This window comes from Pinus tabuliformis, chromosome 4_1 (assembly GCF_031772625.1).
Source record: "Pinus tabuliformis cultivar Carrire ecotype Pingquan chromosome 4_1, CPIR1, whole genome shotgun sequence".
Lineage (NCBI taxonomy): Eukaryota > Viridiplantae > Streptophyta > Pinopsida > Pinales > Pinaceae > Pinus > Pinus tabuliformis.
In genome coordinates, this window is record NC_142303.1 from 367,123,997 (window position 1) to 367,146,817 (window position 22,821).

Below are 22,821 nucleotides of genomic sequence, written 5' to 3' on the forward strand. Positions count from 1 at the left end.
TGCTGAAAGGGATAGTAAAGCTACCGTACATTCCCACAAATGAGTTGGTTGCAGATATCTTGACGAAGGCCTTAGTCAAAGGCAAGTTTGTGTTTTCAGAGATAAGTTGGGAGTCGTACAAAATCCCTTCCTCGCTAAGAGGGAGTGTTGAAAATGTAGCGAAATGAGGTCTTCTGGCTTGTACCTTAGCTAGTGAAGACTTCAGTTGTGATGAGTTGATTTTCAATTCACTGAAATGGTCATCAATACACTGCATCATAGTGTTGGAGCTTTAGTGCGTTGGAGTCTTCTTCAGTTAAACTATAGGATGAGTGGGACGACACAAGTGCACTTAGGATGAGTTAAGACTTCAATGACAAGTGGAGATGGGACTAGTTAAGTCCTCAATTAACTCTGTTCACAACAAGAGAAATTGAAGGAGCAACTCAATATAGTTAACTGAGAGCCAGTCTAGGTGTAACTGGGACTTGCTCCAGTTAACTAGAAAAAGCAACTCGTTGCACTAGACTGAATAACTATTCGTACTTGGTCTCTTGCATGCATCGAAAGTCTATTAAGGCAGCGAAGGACAGAAGGCACAAAGATAATGATTCTTTGTTGATGGTATAACGCATTAATTGAGGAGCGAAGATCAAGAATTCAAAGAGCGAGCTGAGATTAGGTTCAAAAACAAACAATTGTGTGAGGGCCGAGATCAAGAGGTAGGGCCGAGAGCAATTTCTCAAGGTTGAGAGCAGTGAGAGGCTAAGGACAATTTATGGAGCTGAGATTAGTGAGAAGAAAGCTGAGATCTTTCTCAGAGGCTATTTGTTGGTTGCAGTAGCAACGCACTGAATTGTAAAATATTTCTTTGCTAAAAGAACAATCAATAAGAAGACCACAACAACGAAAGCAGGTTTTCCCATTTGGGTTTCCTGGGTAAAACACGAGTGTCAAATTTATGTGTGTATTTTCCGTTGCATGTTGAATGTTAAGAAACTCTATATCTTGGTAAAAGTTAAACTTGGTTTCCGTTTTTAGCTGCCTTGATTTTTCACTAAATTCATCTAAGTAGTTGCAGAGTGTTAAGAAAATTAACAATTTTTTGTATGTATTTATACTCTTATATAAAACATGGGTAATACCCTATACCCAGTGAACATGCTCCCAAACAAGTTGGCTACAATGTGCAGGTTACAAGTTTTCGGTCCAAGGAGATTTCTGGAGTTCTCATGAACTCCCTATTCGAGTACATGGATCATGCATTCTATGATGAGCTCATGTCCGAATTGGAGCCAATTGTTACCCACTAAAAGTGGGTGACTTGATAAGAGAAAATTTTCTCCCATCATCTCTTCCGGCAGGCCAGATAACAGCCCCTAACAACCACTAGTAGCCGATGACGATGTGCAATATTTCCGGCACCTGCATTAGTCATACGTTTCCACGCCCATTTGGCAAGAGCCCGTGTTGGAATGTGGGCTCCCGATCAAAAGTTACTTTATTCATTTGCAATTGGGTGCTTATGCTTGTTTGTACTTCATTTGGCATGGATTATGTCTAGTAGTGGTGATGAGTAGTGATTGTGTTGATCACTGATATGTAGACTTGTAGTAGCTCAGTGGCCCCATAGCTTGTAGCATTGTTTTTGGACTCTAGAGGCCATTTTTGGAACCTCATTGATTATGTATTTTGTTGCTGATATGTATTGCACTAGGTGCCATTTTAATATATTCACCTTTACATGGTATATAGAGGAGCAAACTTTGCATATTTTGTCTCTATTGGTTTGGAATCATGGTTTTAAATTATAAAAATATATTTTCTTTTTCCATTAAAAATTAATTATTTTATGTATTTTTTAAAGAGCGGTTCATTGAGATCTGACCAGTCTGGTTTTTCCAGCTTCAGTTCGAAAACCGTTTTGATAGGTGGACCGGGTCGGTCACCGATTCCAGTTTTAAATACCATGGTGTCTATATGGATACAATTTGAAAAAACTATCTATAAAATAGTCACACCTTGAAGGCATAAACTAACAAAAAGCATATGAAATTAACTCCTATTCATCTATGATTATGAAATTGCATTCTGGGGCTACTCGATTGACATCAGCGCAGTTCTGTTGATCAGGCTTGACATAATTTATGGATTTAATTTGCTTCCCTTCATGAAATTCTCCTTGCTTTGCCTTCATAATGGTCTGAATATAAGTGTGCAAATGTTGGAGGTCAAGTTTGAGATCATGCAACTGTTTCTGTTGAGAGGAGAGAATATCTGTTAGTATATCTATCTGAACTGAGAGCCTAAGCACTTGGGAGATAGATCAATTTCTTTCCTTAAATAGGGGCAGAAAATTTGAAGGCTAATATGAGGTGGCCCTTTAAATCTTTGCTTTGTCCATGAACTATACAAAATTGTGTCTATATGGTTACAATTGAAAAGAACAATCTATAAAATAATCACAGTTTGAAGGCATCAACTAACAAAAAGCATATGTAATTTAACTCCAATTCGTCTATGATTATGAAATTGCATTATGGGGCTACCCGATTGAGATCAGGGTGTTTCTGCTGATTAGTCTTGACATAATCGATGGAAGTAGTTTGCTTCACTGCTTCATGAAATTCTCCTTGCTTTGCCTCCATAATGGTTTGAAGATAAGTGTGCAAATGATGGAGGTCAAATGTGAGATCATGCAACTGTTTCTGTTGAGAGGAGGTAATGTCTGTTAATGTGCCTGTCTGAATTGAGAGCCTATCAACCTTCCTATTTGTCAATGCTATCCCTTATCTGATTGCTTCCTCAGTTCTTTGCATATTTTAGATACCACCCTCTTTCATCCCTTTATTATCCATTTCACCTGTTGATTATTATATTACTGCCCACCAAATTCCTTTGCTAATCCTATAGGTCCCGTTGATGTGGCTTCTTAATTCGTGCTGTCCTGAAACTGCCCTGTGCCTGTGATATACCTGCTGAGATTCCTATGCCTTATTGTTTCTGTGCTATCCTGTTTATTGATACTGGGGATAATGCACTTTAGGCCTCTTTTAATCGTTAGCCTCCTTCCTTATTGATTCCTCTTAGCATCTCATCAATCCATGATTATCTCACACTGAGTATATGCATGGGAATGGTGGCTTGGTTAATCTTTGCTGGGCGTTTCGTAATTGTTTTGCAGGGGAGAGAATTAGTGATCCTTCAGACTTTATATTGGCCAGCTGGGATCTCGTGTAGTAGACATCACCTGAGTTGTTATGAGATGTGATGGCATGATTGCTTGTATTGTCCAGTTGCTTCTTCAATTGTTGCGTAAATCAGGCATATTTTTCTTACCACAATTTTTAAATTGCATTTACATTGATTATGGAGTTGGAGCTTCCATCTGAGTTCCATTTATTGACAAGGTTCTAGGGGCTAGGTTAATAGCTTGATTTGCCAGTCTGTTTGGGGCATAATTTAGATATTTGGAAACATGTTCTTGGAAGTTTGAGAGTGAAGCTAGTAGATTTGTGATTCTCTTATACAAATGAGAGAGTTCTCTTCTATAGGACTAGTGCCAAGAGAAAAGTGCCTGATTATATTGTTCGAGTCTCCTACTATAATGAGGGATCTAATTGAAATTGATACAGAAAGGATTAGACCTTGGAGAAGAGCATATATCTCTGCTTGGTTGTTAGATGCTTCACCCAAACTTTATGGGTAGTCATATTCTATTTGCCCTCTCGGCTTGAAGAGAACTCCACCCCCTGCCCCCACCCCCCCAACTCTTGCCACCCCTGGGTTTTATTTGATGCCCCATCAAAACAAAGGATCCAATTTTTTTTGGTATGTGCCAAAGCTGCTTCTTCCTAGGAGACATGCTAAGATTGCACTCAAGATTAAACTGTGCAAGCTAGCGGTCTTCATATCTATCTAGAGGTTGAGGTGTGGAGAGGTGTATGTCCCTGACACTCAAGTGTTCATCCAAAAGAGATTTTGGTCCTTCTATTACCAAGTCTGCAAGTGTGAAAGAGTCCTGGAAAATTGCCTTGTTTCCCACTAACCTGATTTTCCAAACTACAAATTTTGGGATAGATATCCATACACTTTTGAGAAGTGATTTCCCCTTAAAAGAGGCTTTGTAGTTGTTGCGTGCATAGTTTTAAAAACCGGAACTGGTGACCAGATTGGTCCACCTAATAAACCGGGTTTCAAACCGGTACTGGTCAGGTCTAAATGAACTGGTCTTTAAAAAAATACATTAAATAATTATTTTTAATGAAAAAAACTATTTTTAAGATTTAAAACCATGATTCCAAACCAATAGACACAAAATATGCAAAGTTTGATCATATATATACCATGTAAAGGTGAATATATCAAAATGACACCAAGTGCAATACATATCAACAACAAAATATATAATCAATGAGGTTCTAAATGACCACTAGAGTGCAAAAAAAACCTACAAACTATGGGGCCAATGGCCTACTACAAGTCTACATATATGATAATAGTGATCAACATTATCACTTGAAACTTCTCATGAGTCATCATGATCAAACTCAGTTGGTTGAGTCTCGACTCCCAAACTTTGCAACTGCTTGAGTCACAAACTTCTCTATTGGTTCAGTGACTTGAGTCTCAAACTTCTGAAGGTATTCTGCCTTAATATGCCCTATCACTTCATTTGGTGCTCCACATGGCTTTACATGGCCTCCTATCCCCAGCCAAGTGTTGTTTGGAACTAATAGATTTTTGGCAATATTTTCAGATCATTTTTCTGTCAATCATATCACAATGAGCCCATGTAGTATCCTTGGCTTTTGGAGGCATGATGACTACTACTTAGCTCAGACTCTCTACTGTTCCACTACTCAAAACAAAAACTCAACACTATGTTACCGGATCCAGCAGCATGGGGGCCAAGATCCACGGATCCTTGGATCTGATCCGGATCCGGATACGGAGAAATACGGATGAAATACGGCAGGTGGCGTTCAGTGTTATTCACTGTTCAGAAGGGGGCTTGATACAAAGTGCGACGTTATATTATTCAAACAGATTGCAACCAAGTCTGGCGAGAGAGCCAGAGAATGGAGCTGCTGCTGATAGAGCCCGAGACAGGATACTGCAGAGGCAATGCTGGAAAGCTCGATCATGGATACATCTCTCAGATACTGAGCTAATCCTATGCCAAGCAAGACCCGCAATGTCTGGCAGCAATCGGGTTTATTGATGGCGGATTCACAGGAAGACTTGTCCCACGGCAACTGGCGGACATAATCAAGGTTCATTGGACACTCTACATCAGCATATGCCCAATTCAACAGCCACAGAAACAGCAGCAGAGTCTTCATCTTTATTTTTCTTCTGGTAACTCCCGGAAGTTTACAAATTGCAGAGACAGATAGATAACACCAATGCATGCACGGAGACTGCCCCTGCAAAGATATTTCTGCTATATTACCTGTGAACCACCTCACAAGCAGAGCGATTTTCTCGAAATTAATGCTTTAAATTCTGCAACTTCTGAAATGTTAATGGATGCTAGGTAGAGTGTGAAAGGAATGACCGGAGCTGCTAAAGTTGGTCTCTTAGTCTCCTGCACCTCCACTTCTTCGAAGATGAAAGGAAAGACCGGAGTTGTTTCTGTGTATCCCTATTTCTTCCGAAATAAATGTAAAGGCGGAAATTTGAAGCAGAAACCAGAGTTCCTTTTCATCATATTTTATTATAAAGGTAAAGAAATATACAGTAAAAAGTATGCACTATGCACAAAAATTCCGCCGATTGAAAATTTTTTATACACATATTACATATATACAAAGCCCAAATCTGATAAATTTTTAATTTTTTATATACATATATTATATATACAAAAGTGAATGCGTGGAAGTTAAAAAAATTGATCATTAGAAGCTAAATAGTAAATTTTTTTTAAATGTCTTATAAGTTTAAGTTCAAAGAATAAAGTATGTATATTTTTATTTTAATAGAATTTATTAGTATGTATGTTTATTTAATATTTATATATGTATGTAGAATTTAATAGAATAAAGTATGTATATTTTTATTTTAATAGAATATATATACAGTAATTTAATTTGGTATCATATATTAATATGGGAAAGAATATATATGAATACAAAACATGGTATCTCTATGTCCTATTATCTTATTATTAGAAATATTAATAATAATTGCATTGTTGCACCGATAAGTGTAGAAAATTTGGTATCATATATTAATATGGGAAAGAATATATATGAATACAAAACATGGTATCTCTATGTCCTATTATCTTATTATTAGAAATATTAATAATAATTGCATTGTGGCACCGATAAGTGTTCTACCATTCAGGAAGATATTCATATTGTAGTGGTGTGTTAAAACTTAAATGAATTGTATTTTAATTTCTATTATTTAATGGTTTTGATAATTATTAATATATTATAATTTGAACTTTATATGCACTACCAAGTAAGGTAATTTATACACCATTTATGATATTATGATGTTTAAACTTAAATGAAGTGTATTTTAATTTTTATTATTTAATTGTGTATTGATAATTATTAATATATTATAATTTGAACTTTATATGCATTACTAGTAAGGTAACTTATAGACTATTTATGATATTATGATCCTTTTTGTTACTTTGTATGAGGGAGGATGCATCATTTCAGTGTTTCAATCTTCATATTATTATTCAGTGTTCTAAAAGTGTTTAATGGTTCCATGGAGTATTTTTGATTTTTTAGCTCTAAAGTGTTTTTAAAAATTTAAAATATATATATATATATATATATATATATATTTTTTTTTTTTTTTGTACGTGACGTATCCTTGCTATATCCGGATCTTGGATTTTCAAAAAACTAGCGGATCCGGATTCGTATCTGTATCTGTATCCGTATCCGAATCTTGGTAACATAGACTCAACACTCTCCAAGCTCTCCAATCAAACTCACAAAAAATCCAAATGAGATGTGCGAGGAAAATGAGGGGGGTGAGCTCCTTTTAAAGGCTTGGAGAGGGTGTTTTTAGAGGGAAACAACCTTTATTCTCCCTCCAAAACACCCTGAAACCTTCCTAAACTGCATTGTGTGGGTCCTTTGCGGCCTTGGCAGTGAACCAACTGGTTTAGGACGAAATCGACTGGTTTGACCATAAACTGACTGGTTCCATCCTAAACCAGCCAATTAGCACCGGTTTATGTGATTTTTTGGCCAAGAGGTGGGTTAAACCTGGTTTTTCGGCTGGTTTGACCTGGTTAGCTAATGAACCGGCCGGTTTGACCCGGTCAGTGAATGAACCGGCCGGTTTGACCGATTGTTGGTTCAAACCGGCCAGTTTTTAAAGCATCAGTTGCGCCAGCTTGCAAACAATTGAAATATCGAATTTGGCCATTTTAGACGATGTTTGATTCCTTGCAATGCTTGCCCCCAAACATTTCTTTGTAAATGTGCATTTGAAGAATAGGCAGTTAATCGATTCCACTTCAGACTTGTAGACATAGCATATTGATGGGCCATGATTCCTCTCTTGTAGAGATTCTCCATTGTCAAGATCTTTTTGTGTGCCATAGATATCAAAATTGGACCGGTCAATGAACCGATAGATCCCCCGGACCAAGAACTGGTTAGAATCGTACAAAAACTAGTAAAAAACCGGGAACAAAAAACCGATTAACCAAAAACACATAAAATATTCAAAGTTTAAAGAAAAACATATATATTGATGTGCGTCCATATGAAGTCCAAACCATTCATACACGACCAAAATAGCATGTAAGGGTGCACATAACCAAAATAGCACCGAGTGCAATCTATTTCTAAACCAAAAATACATCAGCAAACAAGCTCCACATTGCCTTTAGCAAAAAAAGTTATGCTACAACAAATACCTACCTCTCATCAAAATCTTCATCATCAATATCACCCTCTATGTATTAAAATAAGATAGAAAATCATAGCATGTCAAGTCAAGATTTTGTTTGAGTGATGGGTATTTTTTTAGTAGGCTCATGATAGAGGAGTTCATCAACCAATGCCACTAACATCAAGGTACATAGAGGGATTGGTGCTCTTGATTAAATATAGTTCTATACCCTAATACATGAGAAAATCCAATGTAGTGTTGCAATCCCCCCCAATCCTGAAATCTTGGAAAACTGTTAAGCTTGCTGGATTTTGAGTGAGATCTTAAATTCTACTTTCTCCATATGAAATCCAATGAGGTCAAAACCACTCTTAAACATCCTGAGTCATTTCATGGTAATGTTAAAAATTTAAGTAAAAGGAGACTGTCAATTTTACTTAAATTTACTATGAAATACATAGCAATAGCAGGGCCATATGCTTGAATATTAGGCACTTATTCTGGGCTAGTGCCCAGCTAAGACAAACATTAAAAGAAAAAAAGCAAAATAGGCCACACTTGTTGCGTTCTACATGGCTTTACCATATCGAACCGAACAAAAACGGCTCAAGTCATTGGTTTGAACTGGTTTTTGCCTCAAAGCGGTCGAACCAACAGGCCCAATACGGTTCTTATGACACTGTTGTGCGCAAATGTCCAACAAAATATATTTATTTTTGGGGGACTGTCTGAGTTCCAAATGTTTACCCAGATGCGAGAGCTTGGAGCTAACGAGGTCAATTGCGATTCATATCCTGATTTCACTATATAGGTGGACTTCCCCTATCCTCTTTTATATATTTCACGAATAAACAATGGTGCACATCGAACCAATGCTTTCTTGACTTCACTTGATAGATAGTTTAAATGAGAGGGGATTAAGGAGAGATTCCAACCACTCCATTTCCCTTGATTCCAAATAGAAATGTCGTATAGAATGAGCCTATTTGCTCGTCTTAAACAATATTTTAGAGGAGAAATTGTTAGTTTTTGTAGTATCGGACATGTTCTAGCCACGAAATTTGATGGAGAGGCTAGAATACATGAGATTTCCAAAACCCAGAAATTGTTTTTGGAAATTCCACCAAGAAATGACTTAATTAGATTATTAACCAGTTTCTAAATATTTCCTAAGTCTAAACTTTTAGGGAATATGGTTAATTAGTCAATATTAATTAAGTCAAGGCGAGAATCATCTAGAAACTCGCACAGATCGATCCAAAGATGATCCTAGCCATTGATTAAGTTTTAATCTTGGCCGTTGGTGCTCCAACAGAGGATTATAAGAGGAGATTGATGTGGTGATGTAGAAATCACTTGATACACTTGAGCAGATTGATTTCTTGGTAGATCCATTTCCAGAGTAGTAGCAGCCAGTCGCTGGAGAGCTAGAGATCGAAGCAGTGAGTGAGGGGCAGAGACAGTGAGGCTGGAGGAAGCATTCCAGATCTAGCGAGTTCATTTGCAGAGAGGCAAAAGAGCCACAGAGAAGCTCATGCAGGGGCAACGCAACAACTTCTAGAGGCAAGATCGATTCGCTGAGAGGGAGAGATGTCTTCAGTTCCAGAGGCCGAGGAGTCCCAGAGTGTCGGAGAAGCATCTTTCCAGCCAACAGAAGGGAGAACGACTTCATCAGAGACCGGTTAGAGGCTTGATGTTTAGCAGGCTACGCAGAGGCTGATGCAAAGGGTCAGAGGACCGAGTTTCTGAAGGCAAGTTGTGCCGAGAGTTTGCATGTGGGGTGAGGAAAATTCCTCCTGAGATTTTTGCTAGTGTTTTTCTTTGTAGGATTGCCAGATTTCGGCATCTAGTTCTTAGAATTTCTCACTGCTCCATAATAATAAAACTCTCAATTGCTACCCCAACGCATTATTTTTCCATAGTATTTTATTTGTGAAGGTTGCAGTGCATTTATTTCGATATTTGCTGTAGCAGATAAATTGTTAATTAATTAACAATTAGGAGAAATAATATCAGTTGCTGCAATAGGGTTCCAGTTTGGAATTTTTCACAGAAAGGGGTGGAAGAAATTCCATAGGAGGGTTATCTGTTATGCTATTCTTCCAAACTAAGATTCTCTTCCTATTTCCTGGGTCCAAGTAAGCTTCTCTTGTAATATAGGAATTGCTGTTGTCATCAGCGTCCAAACTTGAGAGCTTCCTCTAGAGTAGTTTACTTGATCTAAGCATCTTCCTTTGTCCCCTGTGAGGTATTTCAGATTTATTACCTTCTTCCACCAATTGTAATCATTAGTCAATCCACATAATAATTTCCCCCCATTGTCAAATTCATAAGAGCTGGATCTTTCACGCCCAAGCCACCATGATTTATAGGATTTTTAACTGTTGTCTAATTGACTAGGTGAAATTTTTTGGAATGTCTTTCCTTCCTACCAGAGAAACGTCTTCAGTTCTTGAGTGATTTGATTTCTTACTCCTTTGGGAGCCATAGAGGCCTAGAATTGAAATTAGGTAGGGCAGATAGAACTGGTTTTAATAGGACTACTCTCCCTTTAGGATTCAACCATTGGACACCCCACTTAAGAAACATTGTCTTGATTTTATCTATGACCGATTGTGAACTATGTGAGATAGGTTTCATACTGATTGGAAAAATCCTAGATATTTGAATGATGTCCACTCCCCCTGGATAGGGATTTGTAACTTTCTTTGGATCACTGCTTTTCTAGAGTGGGAAGCATTCCAAGAGAGAAGAATCTTTCTCTTATTTATCAAGTCCACATGAGGTTGAACAAATTGCTCTAGAATGGAGTAGCACCTCCCAAAAGAATGGTGTCATCAACAAGCTGAGTATAGTTTAGTTCCATGACATTGTTGACTATTTTGATTCTTGGAAGAATGCCATTCCTCCTTTCGTTTTCAAGTTTTCTGCTTAAAGATTCAACCATCAAAATTTAAAGAAGTGGAGGTAGAGGGCATCCTTGACGAAGACCTCGAGATGCTTTAAAGCAGCCTGCCGAACGACCATTTATTGATGGCGAGATCCAAGGGGCGCTGATACAAACTGCGATCCTTGCTCTGAATTCAGAACAGCTTGTGGAGAATGCCAAAAAGAACGTTGTGTCTAACTCTATGAAAGGCGTTGGCAATGTCTAGCTTGATTAACATTCCTTTTTCCCCTCAACTTTCTAAAATGGATTGCCTGCTGGACCAAAAATATATTGTCAATAATTTGTCTTTTATGGATAAATCCTCCTCTGTTCTCTGAAACCAACTTGGGGAGAAGGGGCTTTATTATGTTTGCAATGATTTTAGATATGATTTTTGCTCTGTTACACAGGAATCGCTCCCAAGAGTTGGGAAACCCATTCCAAAAGTTCCCGCGCTCCCGGGAGCTTTGGAACTGTATGGGAACGTTCCCTTTTCAGCGGGCGCTGCAATGGGAGCTTGGGAAAGTTCCGGGAGCTTTGAAGACTATTTTTTTTGGTGTTCCACTGTTCCCTGGGGTTGGGGAATACAAATTCTGTATAGAAATATGCTGAACTACCCACAAAACATGAGCCTAAGTTGAAACCTCCGCAGGAAGAAAGGGCAAAGACATCCTTAACAACGATATCCTTAATTGAGAAACTGGAGCAATCTCTTGATGGGTTAAGGTAGCGTGTGGCACCTTGATGTAAGGGCGATATCTGGGATGTCATGCTGATGAGTATTTTTTTTGTTGTTTCTATATATATATAGTAGAAGATTGTGTGTGCATATTGTATGTGGCAGTCAATGCATAAACATTAGAGTTGCTTTACTTTTTCTCTTTAGAATAACTAGAGAAACATATGTAAAACTGTTCCTTTGTATTTTTAAGCTAGATGGTTTCAAAGACTCGTCATGTGTTATAATGAACTTGACATTTTAATATTTTATATATATAAAAGGGAGAGAGACACCCAAAGAATATATTTATATATAAGAGAGATTATATATTTATTATGTATATATTTAAATTGATTTTAATATTTGAATATTTGATTTAATAGTTAATTTTATTTATTGTATAAATTATATAATTATTTTATTATTATATATATATTGTATAAATTATATAATTATTTTTTTATTATATATATATATTGTATAAATTATATAATATTTTTTTTTATTATATATATATATATTTTATTATATAATATTACCGCTCCCGATTAGTCGCTTCCTGTAAATTTTGGGGAAACCTCTAGCCGTTCCCGACACCCGTACCCCAAGTTCCCAACGTTCCCACATTCCAGAAAATCATGCAACATAGGATTTTTGTAAGAGACATAGCATAAAGATATGGGCCAAAATCTCTCAAAGGAAGAGCGATTAACTTCCTTTGGGATTAGAGCCTGAATTTAAAAAGGAAGATATTAGATAATGAGCAACTTAATGATCTGGACAATGTTTTTTCATATTGTCCTTTCATTGCATTTCCTACATCAAAAAGGAAGATATGTATTTATTTACTTATTTTTTTAATAGTAACAATATGTTTATATTAGGAAAATGTTTCTAAACACTTCGGGAGATACATCAATTTTTTCCTTAAGTATAGAGAGGCAGAAAATTTAAAGGCTAATATGAAATGGCCCTTCAAATTTTTGCTTAGTCCGTGAACTATACAACAATTGTGTCTATATGGATACAACTGAAAAAAACTATTTATAAAATAACCACACCTTGAAGGCATAAACTAACAAAAAGCATATGAATTTCGAAATTAACTCCAATTCATCCATGATTATGAAATTGCATTATGGGGCTACTCGATTGAGATCAGGGCGTTTCTTCTGATCAGGTTTTGACATAATTGATGGAAGTAGTTTGGTTCCCTGCTTCATGAAATTCTCATGGCTTTGCCTCCATAAAGGTCTGAAGCTAAGTTTGCAAATGTTGGAGGTCAAGTTTGAGATCATGCAACTGTTTCTGTTGAGAGGAGAGAGTGTTTGTTAATGTGGATGAGATTTCTAGAATACTTTGTAATGAGCAATGTTGGGATAATTGCGATCGAGATTAAATTGACGAGGGTCCGAAATCTGGAAAAAATTGAAAAAATTGGGAAAAAATTTGTAAAAATTGGCAAAAAATCATCAAATACGAAAAATTCATTTTTTTTTTCAAAATTTTTAATATCTAAAGCATCCACAACATAAAATAAATGCATTGATATATAAATATGAAAAGAGAACTAATATATGAGATGTGTAATATGTCTAGTGCTACATCACACATAACAATGAATCATGTCTTGAAGACTGAGTCCTGAGTCCTGACTCAACCTCAAAATATCAACAAGAAATATAATAATGTATCTCATATTATGAGTCATAATATCATATACAATGAAATGAACCAAGTAACTAGTACTACTGATTTTTCTGCTCCTCTTGCGAGAAAATATAACAACTTTCCCTCTAGATGAAGAAGGCCCTGGGGCTGGCGGTGGATTCTGTTGTGCTCAAGAAGCTGAAGAACTAGGAGCTATAGGAGGTAGATTGTAACACCCTCCTCCCACATCTTACCCAAGTAACCAACCAACTAGGTTAAACATGTGACGATCGGCTACTATGATTTGAGTCAACCTCCTAGGTCACTTTAAGGAAGTGGAACTAACAAAACACAACCAAATAGACCATCCACACATCCTACAGAACCCCTAGGAGCTACCCCACCTTTCCTGGTGACCAACCCCTGAGGCAACTTAGCAGTTCAAGGACCTAGAGCCCCAGTCGCTCCCTTGCCAAGCCCTCCAAGTGATTGAGGGTACCAATTGCTCCCTTGCCAAGCCCTCCACGCAACTGAGGGTCCCATTTGCTCCCATGAGCGTGCTTGGGTGTGGTTGTAGCCTTTTTCTACCAGCGACTGCGATATTTAACGCTAATTTCCAGGGCTAGGACCTAGTCACTGCCCATAACTTAATGGAATTCACAAAAATGAAAAGAAACATAGAGACAATGATACCAATGCAAATTCTTAGACAAGGACTTGACTGGAGCCCTACTAGGCATGACAAACATTTCATCAAACATGTCACAAATGTGCATTCTACACGTGATAATAACAAATTTGAGCATAAGGGTCTTATACGTATCTGAGAATCGCTAAGAAGCATTGGTGCCTTATCACATTAGTTGCATATTCATCTATTAGGTCATATATTCATTGCTGATTCATTTACAAATCCAAACATGATGAGAACCATACATTTCCACTGTCATAAAACATATTCATAACCAACATATAAACAACAAAAATAATGAGGATACAATAGTCATAAATGCCACATATAATCCAGTACATTTGCTTATAAAATACCAAGGAAAGAAACTCTTATAATGAATGCAAAAGCCAGCCCAGTATGGGACTACCACGTTCCACCTGACCGTAGATTGACTGAGCCAAGTCTCTCTTCAGTCAATCACCCCCGTGCCATATTCCAAGCATGAATGTGGGACTCAAACCAAAGAACCAACCAGTGCTTCCCTAGGCTAAGCCACCTCACCCTCATCAATAGAGTCAAGCTTTACCACAATCCTCACCAGATCACTAGGCCATAAACAAGAATGGATGCCACCGGATTTCTCCATCTACACCGTGAGGAATTTTCCTGTCTCTTAGTCTCTAGGCTTTACCACAACCACATTCTGATCTACGAGTCACTAGGCCATAATTGAGACACCACCCTCCAGGCTTTACCGTATATCTTGCCATTCATTGATAAGGATTCCTAGGCTTGATCAAGGGCAACCACCTCTAGGTTTTACCATATATCTTGCCGTTCATTGGTCGAGGATTCCTAGGCCCATCGAGGCACACAATACCTGTTCGGTTTAGGGGTCACTAGGCCAGTGGCTTTACCGCAATCCACAATCTGGTTCAGGGATCACTAAGCCATGTGTTCTTTCATTTCAGAGATCCACCTTACTCAGCTTCGAATTCATCTGACAATCCAACTCAACCAAAACATGAGAACCCCATCTCACCATGGCTATCCAGAAATGGCAAGGCAAGGCTGAAGAACACTATCACACTTGGCAAAACCCATGCCCATGGCAAAAAGAGATCCAAGAACACACGTGCATAACCATGCATGCCAAATCTAGCAAGGAAATCACACATGCAAATCAATACCTGCAAGTAAACCCGTTGTAGCTGCTTGATCCTGCTCTTCCTTGCTTGATCTTTGATTTCCTTTGCCTTCTTTTCCTTTCTTGATCCAATGCTAAAGTGCTCCAAGCAAACTCCAAGGGAATAGAGAGAAAGCTCTAAAACTGAATTGACAAAAGGTACCCACTGATCCTCATAAGCCTTTTTATTAATGTGACCTCTATTTTCTTCATTTTTCCATTGTTTTCCTTCCTTTTCCTCCCCACATGCAACCTGTGACCTTTCACCTTCATTTTCTCCTAATTTCCATTATTTTCATAAATAAAATGCCAATTAATGTCTCTTTTCCTTTCCAAAGCCTTTGTCATTGCCTTTGCCAATTTCCTTTAGCCATAATAACTGAAATGAACACCCACACTAGGATGTTTTGCCTAACATTTAGCTTGGAATAAGTGTCCCATAATCGTGGTTATTATTTTTCCTTTATTAATTTTTATTACATGGAATTTTCACCAGGGCTGTTACATAGACCACTTCCTCTATTGGTGACCATGGTAGGTGGTGTCACCTCCTCCTCCTTTGCAACTGCTACCCTCGCCACTACCTCCTCCTCTAACCAATCAAGGGCCGATTCCATGATAGGCCTCTCGACCTCAACCCTCCATTCATAAGTGGTGTCAATCCCATCCAATGAGATGGCCTTCTCGTCAGGTGTCCTCTCAAGTTGTATCACCCACGATCAAAGATTGTAGTAGACGTAGACCATGTTGTTAAGGCGTTGGGACTCCAACCTGTACGAGGGTCATAAATTATCAATAATAAATTAATAATTATAAAAAATAAAAATAATAAATGATATTGTTTATTATTTAATTAATTCAAAAAATTAATTGGAAAATTTTTAAGCAATTGCGTTTCTTGGTGTGTATTTTTTCAAATACACTCCAGTTGCGCTTGCATCTGGAGAAGCTACGTGTTTGGCTGAGCACTCAAATGGCAAGCCTTTGGAGATTTGGTACTCTGCCACCATAGCTTCTCCACCATGCATCTACAACAAATAAGGTAAACATAAGAAAAACAATTGAAATTTGAAAGTTCAAGCAATGTATGAAGAGACAATGAAATTTGAAAATTGAAATAAACTAAAGCTTACTTGGCATTTTGGTTTTCTTATTATGGATAACCATGTCAAAGCTAAATGTGCCACCTGCCATCCTGTATATCTCCATTTCTTTGAGATTTTTGCTAGAGATGACACCATCATCCGAACACAAGTGAAGAATCTATCCATGACCTCAGCATCAAATAAGAAACCATATGAGTAAGAAAATGTGGGGTTTAGGTAGATCCTTGTAGCATGAATAGGACGATGGAGTGTATTGTTCCATCGCTCATCAATCATTGCCCATATCAGTTGTTGTTTCTCAAACCCCTCATCCCCCTTATCATCATAATAGTTGTGAATGGATTCTTTGTCCCTATCCATGGGCTCATACGAGTAGCCCATTGTGGGCTTGTCTCCATCAAATAATCGAAGAACCTTTGCGAAAGGTTCAATAATGCTACACATCTCCTGCACTCCCGCCCATAAGCTCTCATGGTATGAAGCTAGCCTGCATATGGCTTCTCCCTTTGGTTTGTGGCTAAATGACAAAGCACACCACTCGTCTGACAGAAACATTCTCTTCACATCCCACAAAGAATTTAGGAGGGATTGAAGAAATATGAAGCTAGTGGCAAACAATGTAATAGCAGGGCACACCAACTCCTTGTTGTTGGTGAATGTTCTCATCAAATGAAGCATGGATGCATGATCATATATAAATTTTGTGATGCTTTTCAATGATTCAACAATGTTATTGATAAAAGGATTTTTTCCTATGACTTCCAACATCAAGTCAATGCAGTGTGTAGCACAAGGTGCCCAAAATATGCTAGGATGCCTCTCCATAATCATCTTGCCAGCAACAACATAATTATCAACATTGTATGTTATGACCTGGACAACATGTTGTGGACCCACCTCTTGAATGATCACGTCCAACAAATCATATAATAACTGTGCATCTTTGATCTGTGTAGATGCATCAACAAATTTCATAAACATTGTCCTCTTGGGACAATTAACCAAGAAGTTAATAAGGGTTCTACCCTTTTGTTCAGTCTAACCATCTGACGTCAAAATGCATCCTGTCTGTACCCATGAGCCCCTAAACTCCTCCAATCTCTTAGTGCATTCGACCTTCTCATTCTCAGGAATGCGCCCTCTAAAGTCATAATAGCCAACAATAACAATAGCATCAATTGCAAGCTGGAAAAATGGATTGTTCCTGGCAATGCTGAAAGGAATATCACTCCAAAGAAGACATGCCCAATAACTTGTTAGCTTCTTCCTTCTCTGTTCTTTTAAGAAATGACCTAATAGATGGTTGTGCACCGGGTGTGGTTCTAGGAACAAAAAATGATGAAGCAGTTGTGGGGTTGGTTGTAGAAATTGATGCTGAAGAAGAACCAATACCACTCTCATGGTCACCTCCCAATCCCATCACTCTACCCCTTGCCGTTTGACTCTTTAGAGCTGCCTTGGTCAATTTGGTTGTCTATATATCTTCCTACTTCATGTCCAGGAATTTGTGCAAGGTGGAATTTCAATCTGTATACTCCCCCTGTCATATGTTGTCCATATAACTTGCAAGTCAAATTTGATCTCTCAAACCCTCCATTAGGTTCACCAAATTCCCACATAGGGTTCAATTTTCTTGGCATGTTTGTAACTTTGTTGAACTCATGAGTTTTAATGTAAGGTTGAAGTTTGAACCTCTAGTGCACAAGAAGAATTGTAAGTTAAACAAATGAAATTAAAATTTACATACAACATTTTGAATTTTTGACAAAAAAACTCTCAACTCAATGCAATAATAATGACAAAAAAACACATTCAAACCCAAGCAAAAATCATGGAAAAAAACTAGGGCACAAGAAGAATTTAAACAAATAAAACTAACAATCAAGATTTTGCATTTTTGACAAAAAAAACTCTCTCCACTAAATGCAACAAAAATGACAAAAAAACACACTCAAATCCAAGCAAAAATCATGGAAAATATATGGGTGACTGAAACCCAAGGAAAAACAAGGAATAAACAAGGAAAAAACAAAAAAAAAACAAGGCCAAATTTGATGCCCATACCTGAAAACCACGCCTTGCTGAAGAAACTTGGTACAAACTCAATTTTTTTTTGTTTGGGATGCTAAATTCCTTCACTTTTCTCCTCTCTTGCTTTTGTAGATGAGTTCTCCTCCTTAGCTCTCACCCTTGCCCTCTGTTTACAAAATGAATATAAAAAACCCAAAAAAGACTTTAAAAACTCGCAGTCTGCCGGACCCACAATTTTTTCAGGTCGGATAGCGATTTTCTTGTGATTTCCGAAAAAATCGCGATTTAATCACCGCCACGAAAAAATCGCTATTTTATAGTGATGTTCGTAACACTGGTAATGAGCAGATTGGCCATGTATGAGAGACCAAACAGGTTGAGTTGAGTGAGTGAGAAGCCTGTAGCTTGGGTCATTTACCCTGATTATAACGTGGCATGGGGTTGGTATTTGCATTGGATGCCTATGGTTGGGTGGAAAAATGATTTAATGCAGCCAATGTCTTGGATTATTGTCTACTAAAAGTGTTTTGTCTTTGCTTATGAATTTGCAAACTATTATATTCTGTTATGTAAATTATATAATTGCATTTTTTGTTATGATAAATTATGAACATATGTAATTGGTTGCCATTAATTTTTTTAATCGATGCCTGTTTAATTCCGCTGGACGTTAATTATTTTGCACCATGCATGCACTCTACTTTATTCTGGTGCCTACTGGGAGACTTTCTCTGCTTGGGATTGTGGAGAATTGGTTTCTGAGGGATGGAATTTTGATTACCCCATTTTGTGGCTACCCATCCGGTGGTTGGTGTGCTACACAGGGATGGCACAGCTCTCTTTGCAACAGTTGTGTGCACAACTACACTTGCAAGATTTCTTTGTTGGATTGGTACATGTTTCCGCACCTGCAGCTTAATGCAGAAGCCTTCCTTGTGGTGTTGGTGAACAATTTCCAAGAAATTTCATGCTGCTGCCATAAGTCATCTCTTGTAGAACCCACAAGACTCCTTTGCATATGCTAAAGTCCTGACAAACAACACCACTGGTTCGAGTTACAGATATTTGCAATCTTGTCCACTATTGCGATTTCACCAATGTCACAAGGTCTCTGTAGAACTCCAGTTAGCTGCATGTCTGCTTTGCAGAAATTAAGTCAACTGCGAGTCTTGTCTGCATATATTATGTCTGCCGGAAACTCTCCTTGTTGATGTCCAGTTTGTGGAATGGCACTCTGGCACATGAATTTCCACATTACAGTTAGCCATTCCAAGAATCAGTGAGCTGTAGATTTCCTGGATTCTGAATGCTGTACTTGTTTTAAAAGTAATAATTTTATCTTCAAAGGGTCATGTTCTTGTAGATAACATTGCATGAACCAATAAAATAATGGATTTATAGTTTGTTATTATCTGCATGTTGCAGTTTAATATGTTAGGCTCAATAAATTCACTTCTAGTACCTTTATGTAGAGCAGTATAAGGTCCATTTAAACAAAACTCCAGAGTAGTGTCATAAAATAAACCATGACATCACCTTTGTATGAAATTTGATATTGCTTTTCCAGCAGGTGTACTATTTTGAAGTATATGGGTTAAGTGTAAGCTTTGGAAGTACATGTGTCAGAGTTACATACTATCATGTTCAGAATTTAACCTTTTATGCTCTCTATATTTGAAACTTTTGATGTCTATTGGCCTCCCTGGTTATTCCCCCTCCAAGTTCCTAGCCTACATCTTAGAATGTTGTGATGCTCTCATTGTTGATCTAGAGTGTCGTGACATTTTTCAAATTTGTTTCTTTCATGGAACCATGAAAAAGAATTCGGAATAACTCATTGTCTTTATGCAGCTCATGATGTCTTACCTCGTTTAGTGCCCCTATGCTTTTCATACATCTAATGAAGCCTTAGCTGTTTTAGTGTCCCTTTATGCATCTGCTGAACCTTTAACTTGTTTAGCCTATACCTTGCTTGTTTTACATTTATGTTTGATTAAGAGTCATGCATTCATTCTATGATCCATATCTGCTGGTAGAAAACACAAGCTACCTTATTTGTCAACAATTCCAAGGGTTTATGTTCTAAATCATAAATTTATAATTTTGCAGTAGATATGGGACCTTGTAGTATTAAAAGGGCTATTAATTGATATTCCTTGTGCTCTACTATAAAAGTATTTCTATTCTTAAAGTGTATTCACCTTCTTTCTGCATAATAACTACTCTTAGAAATGTGTCTTTGCAATCACTTTCCTCTTTCGTGAAATTGAAATTTATTGCTATTAGTTGTGGACGTATCAACCCGTGCAGATGTGCTGAAAATATAGACTATAAATATGCAAATTTACGTCTTCAAAAGTGCATAGAAAGAGGTAACACAATTTCTCTTATAGTTCTGTGACTTTTTATAACACATGATAATGTGTTTTATCATCATTGCAGGGTTCTCAAATGCAGTTCCCATCATCTAGACCTAGTTTACCGGAAGCACCTGCCCCACCAAACAACATATTGTTCGTCCAGAATCTTCCTCATGAGACAACTTCTATGATGCTACAGATGCTCTTCTGTCAGTACCTCGGTTTCAAGGAAGTCCGAATGATTGAAGCAAAGCCTGGGATTGCGTTTGTTGAATATGCAGATGAAATGCAAGCAACTGTAGCCATGCAAGCTCTCCAAGGTTTCAAGATCACTCCCCAAAATCCCATGCTTATTACGTATGCCAAGAAATAATTCTTTCATGGGGTGTCACTTGTTAGAGATTCCTCTTGTATTCCCATCTTTGGCTTATATCATTTTATTTGAAGTAGTTCAAACTTCAAACGTCATGCTGGTGTAAAGGCAGTTTGAAACCCATGCTCCCTGGAGTGATCATGTAATTACTATTAGTGACTTGTTAAAATTTATGCTGCAAATGAAGAGATATGGTCATCAATCTTGACAGAGTGTCACATCAAATAAAACATGCCCTTTTGATCACTAGAATATGGAGCTGAAATGCTAGTCACTGTAGCTCTGCAAAGTTTTCAAGGATTCAAGCTCATCACTAAAAACCCTAAGGTTATCACTTACATGAAGAAATGATTGTTTCATGTGGTTTGCCACTGTTTAGAGATTCCTTTTATAGTTTAATGCTTTTTCTTGCGCTCTATACTCTTTTGTTTGTAGTAAAGGAAGCTTGATTGGAGTATTGATATCTCTGAGTGATCATATAAATTTGTGATGACAAAGTGTCACATCAAATAAAACATGCCCTTATGATCACTAGAATATGGAGCTGAAATGCTAGTCACTGTAGCTCTGCAAGGTTTTCAAGGATTCAAGCTTGTCACTCAAAACCCCATGGTTATCACTTACATGAAGAAATGATTGTTTCATGTGGTTTGCCACTGGTTAGAGTTTCTTTGTATAATTTAATTCTTTTTTCTTGTGCTCTATACCTTTTCGTTTGTAGTAAAGGAAGTTTGAAACCTCGTGTCTTTGGAGTGATATCTCTGAGTGATCATATAAATTTGTGATAAGTTATGTGTTGCCAAATTTTATGCTGGAAATGAATAGATATATGGTCTTCAATCTTACAATGTCTCAAATGTGGCAATTGAGTGGTACTGGACTGATGCTCACAAAGATGAATATTTTGAATTGGCCATTTTGATCACATGATTCTCTGGAACAGAATATGCATCTTATTTCCTGTGTGTAGTCATATACTGTGCACTCTATAAAAAAGGTCATGTTCCAGTCTTGTGATTGCCTTTACTGTTTATGTATGGCTTTATTTGAGCTTTGTTAACAACAGTATGAATTCCTTTGAACAATCACATGCTAAATAAAAATATGTCATGCTAGGATTTTATACATATATTGTAGGATTAAGACTATAGCTGTTTCCAATCAGCTTGACAAAGAATTGAGAAGAAAAATGACTTTTGACTTCAACTGAACCAAGGTTGCAGTCATTGTGGACAGTTCATTTGAAAGTTTGATGTTGTAATTGCTATAGGTGACCCTTCTGAGAGAGACTGCCTTTGCTTGTTTGCAGAATATATACGGTTCATACTTCCTGAGTGGGGTTTGAACAAGAACAATGCTCCTAAATTTGAGAGGTTGATTACTCATAAAAAATCTAAATAAACGTATTATGCATATTTACTGTTGATTTTCAGAAATTCCAGAGTCAGGACTAATAATAATAATAATAATTTGTCCTATGGCCACTGGTGATCTCCATACAAACGCTATTGAAACAGGAATGTTTAGTTGTATGTCATATGAGAGGTAGCATTGGTACATCTATAAATCGTCAAAATAGAAGCCAAACATGATATTCCATGACATATACAGGACACACAATCTCAATCCGAAGAAAGCAATCAATTTCTAAATTGTTTTCAGTTATTGAAAATAAGTAATAATCATATTCTGTATGTTGTGGTTAATGCCATGTGGATGGACTTTTTGTATCGATGCAGATATTTTGTCTGAAGTTAATGGGTTCCGTAACGTCCCTCAGTTCATTTTTGCTTATATTTGGCAAATTCCCAAAATACAAGCGTTCCAAATATTTGCAATGCATATCAATGTACAGAGTTCAAACGAGAACAATATTTGTTTGTTTAAGCACCGATTTTATTATGGGGCATTCATGGCTAATAGCACCTCAAACATTGT

At 37.3% G+C, this 22,821-nt stretch overlaps 1 protein-coding gene across 1 annotated transcript in view; it reads left to right on the forward strand.

The window, feature by feature from the left end:
* The window catches only part of LOC149175841 (U1 small nuclear ribonucleoprotein A-like), a 126,864-nt gene extending 105,622 nt beyond the window's left edge, over positions 1-21,242 (forward strand). The window contains exon 5 of the mRNA XM_089419752.1: positions 20,593-21,242. Coding sequence (XP_089275878.1) covers positions 20,593-20,883 — 291 coding nt within the window. The 3' untranslated portion in view covers positions 20,884-21,242. The remainder of the gene's footprint in view (positions 1-20,592) is intronic.
* The last annotated feature ends 1,579 nt before the right edge of the window (positions 21,243-22,821 follow it).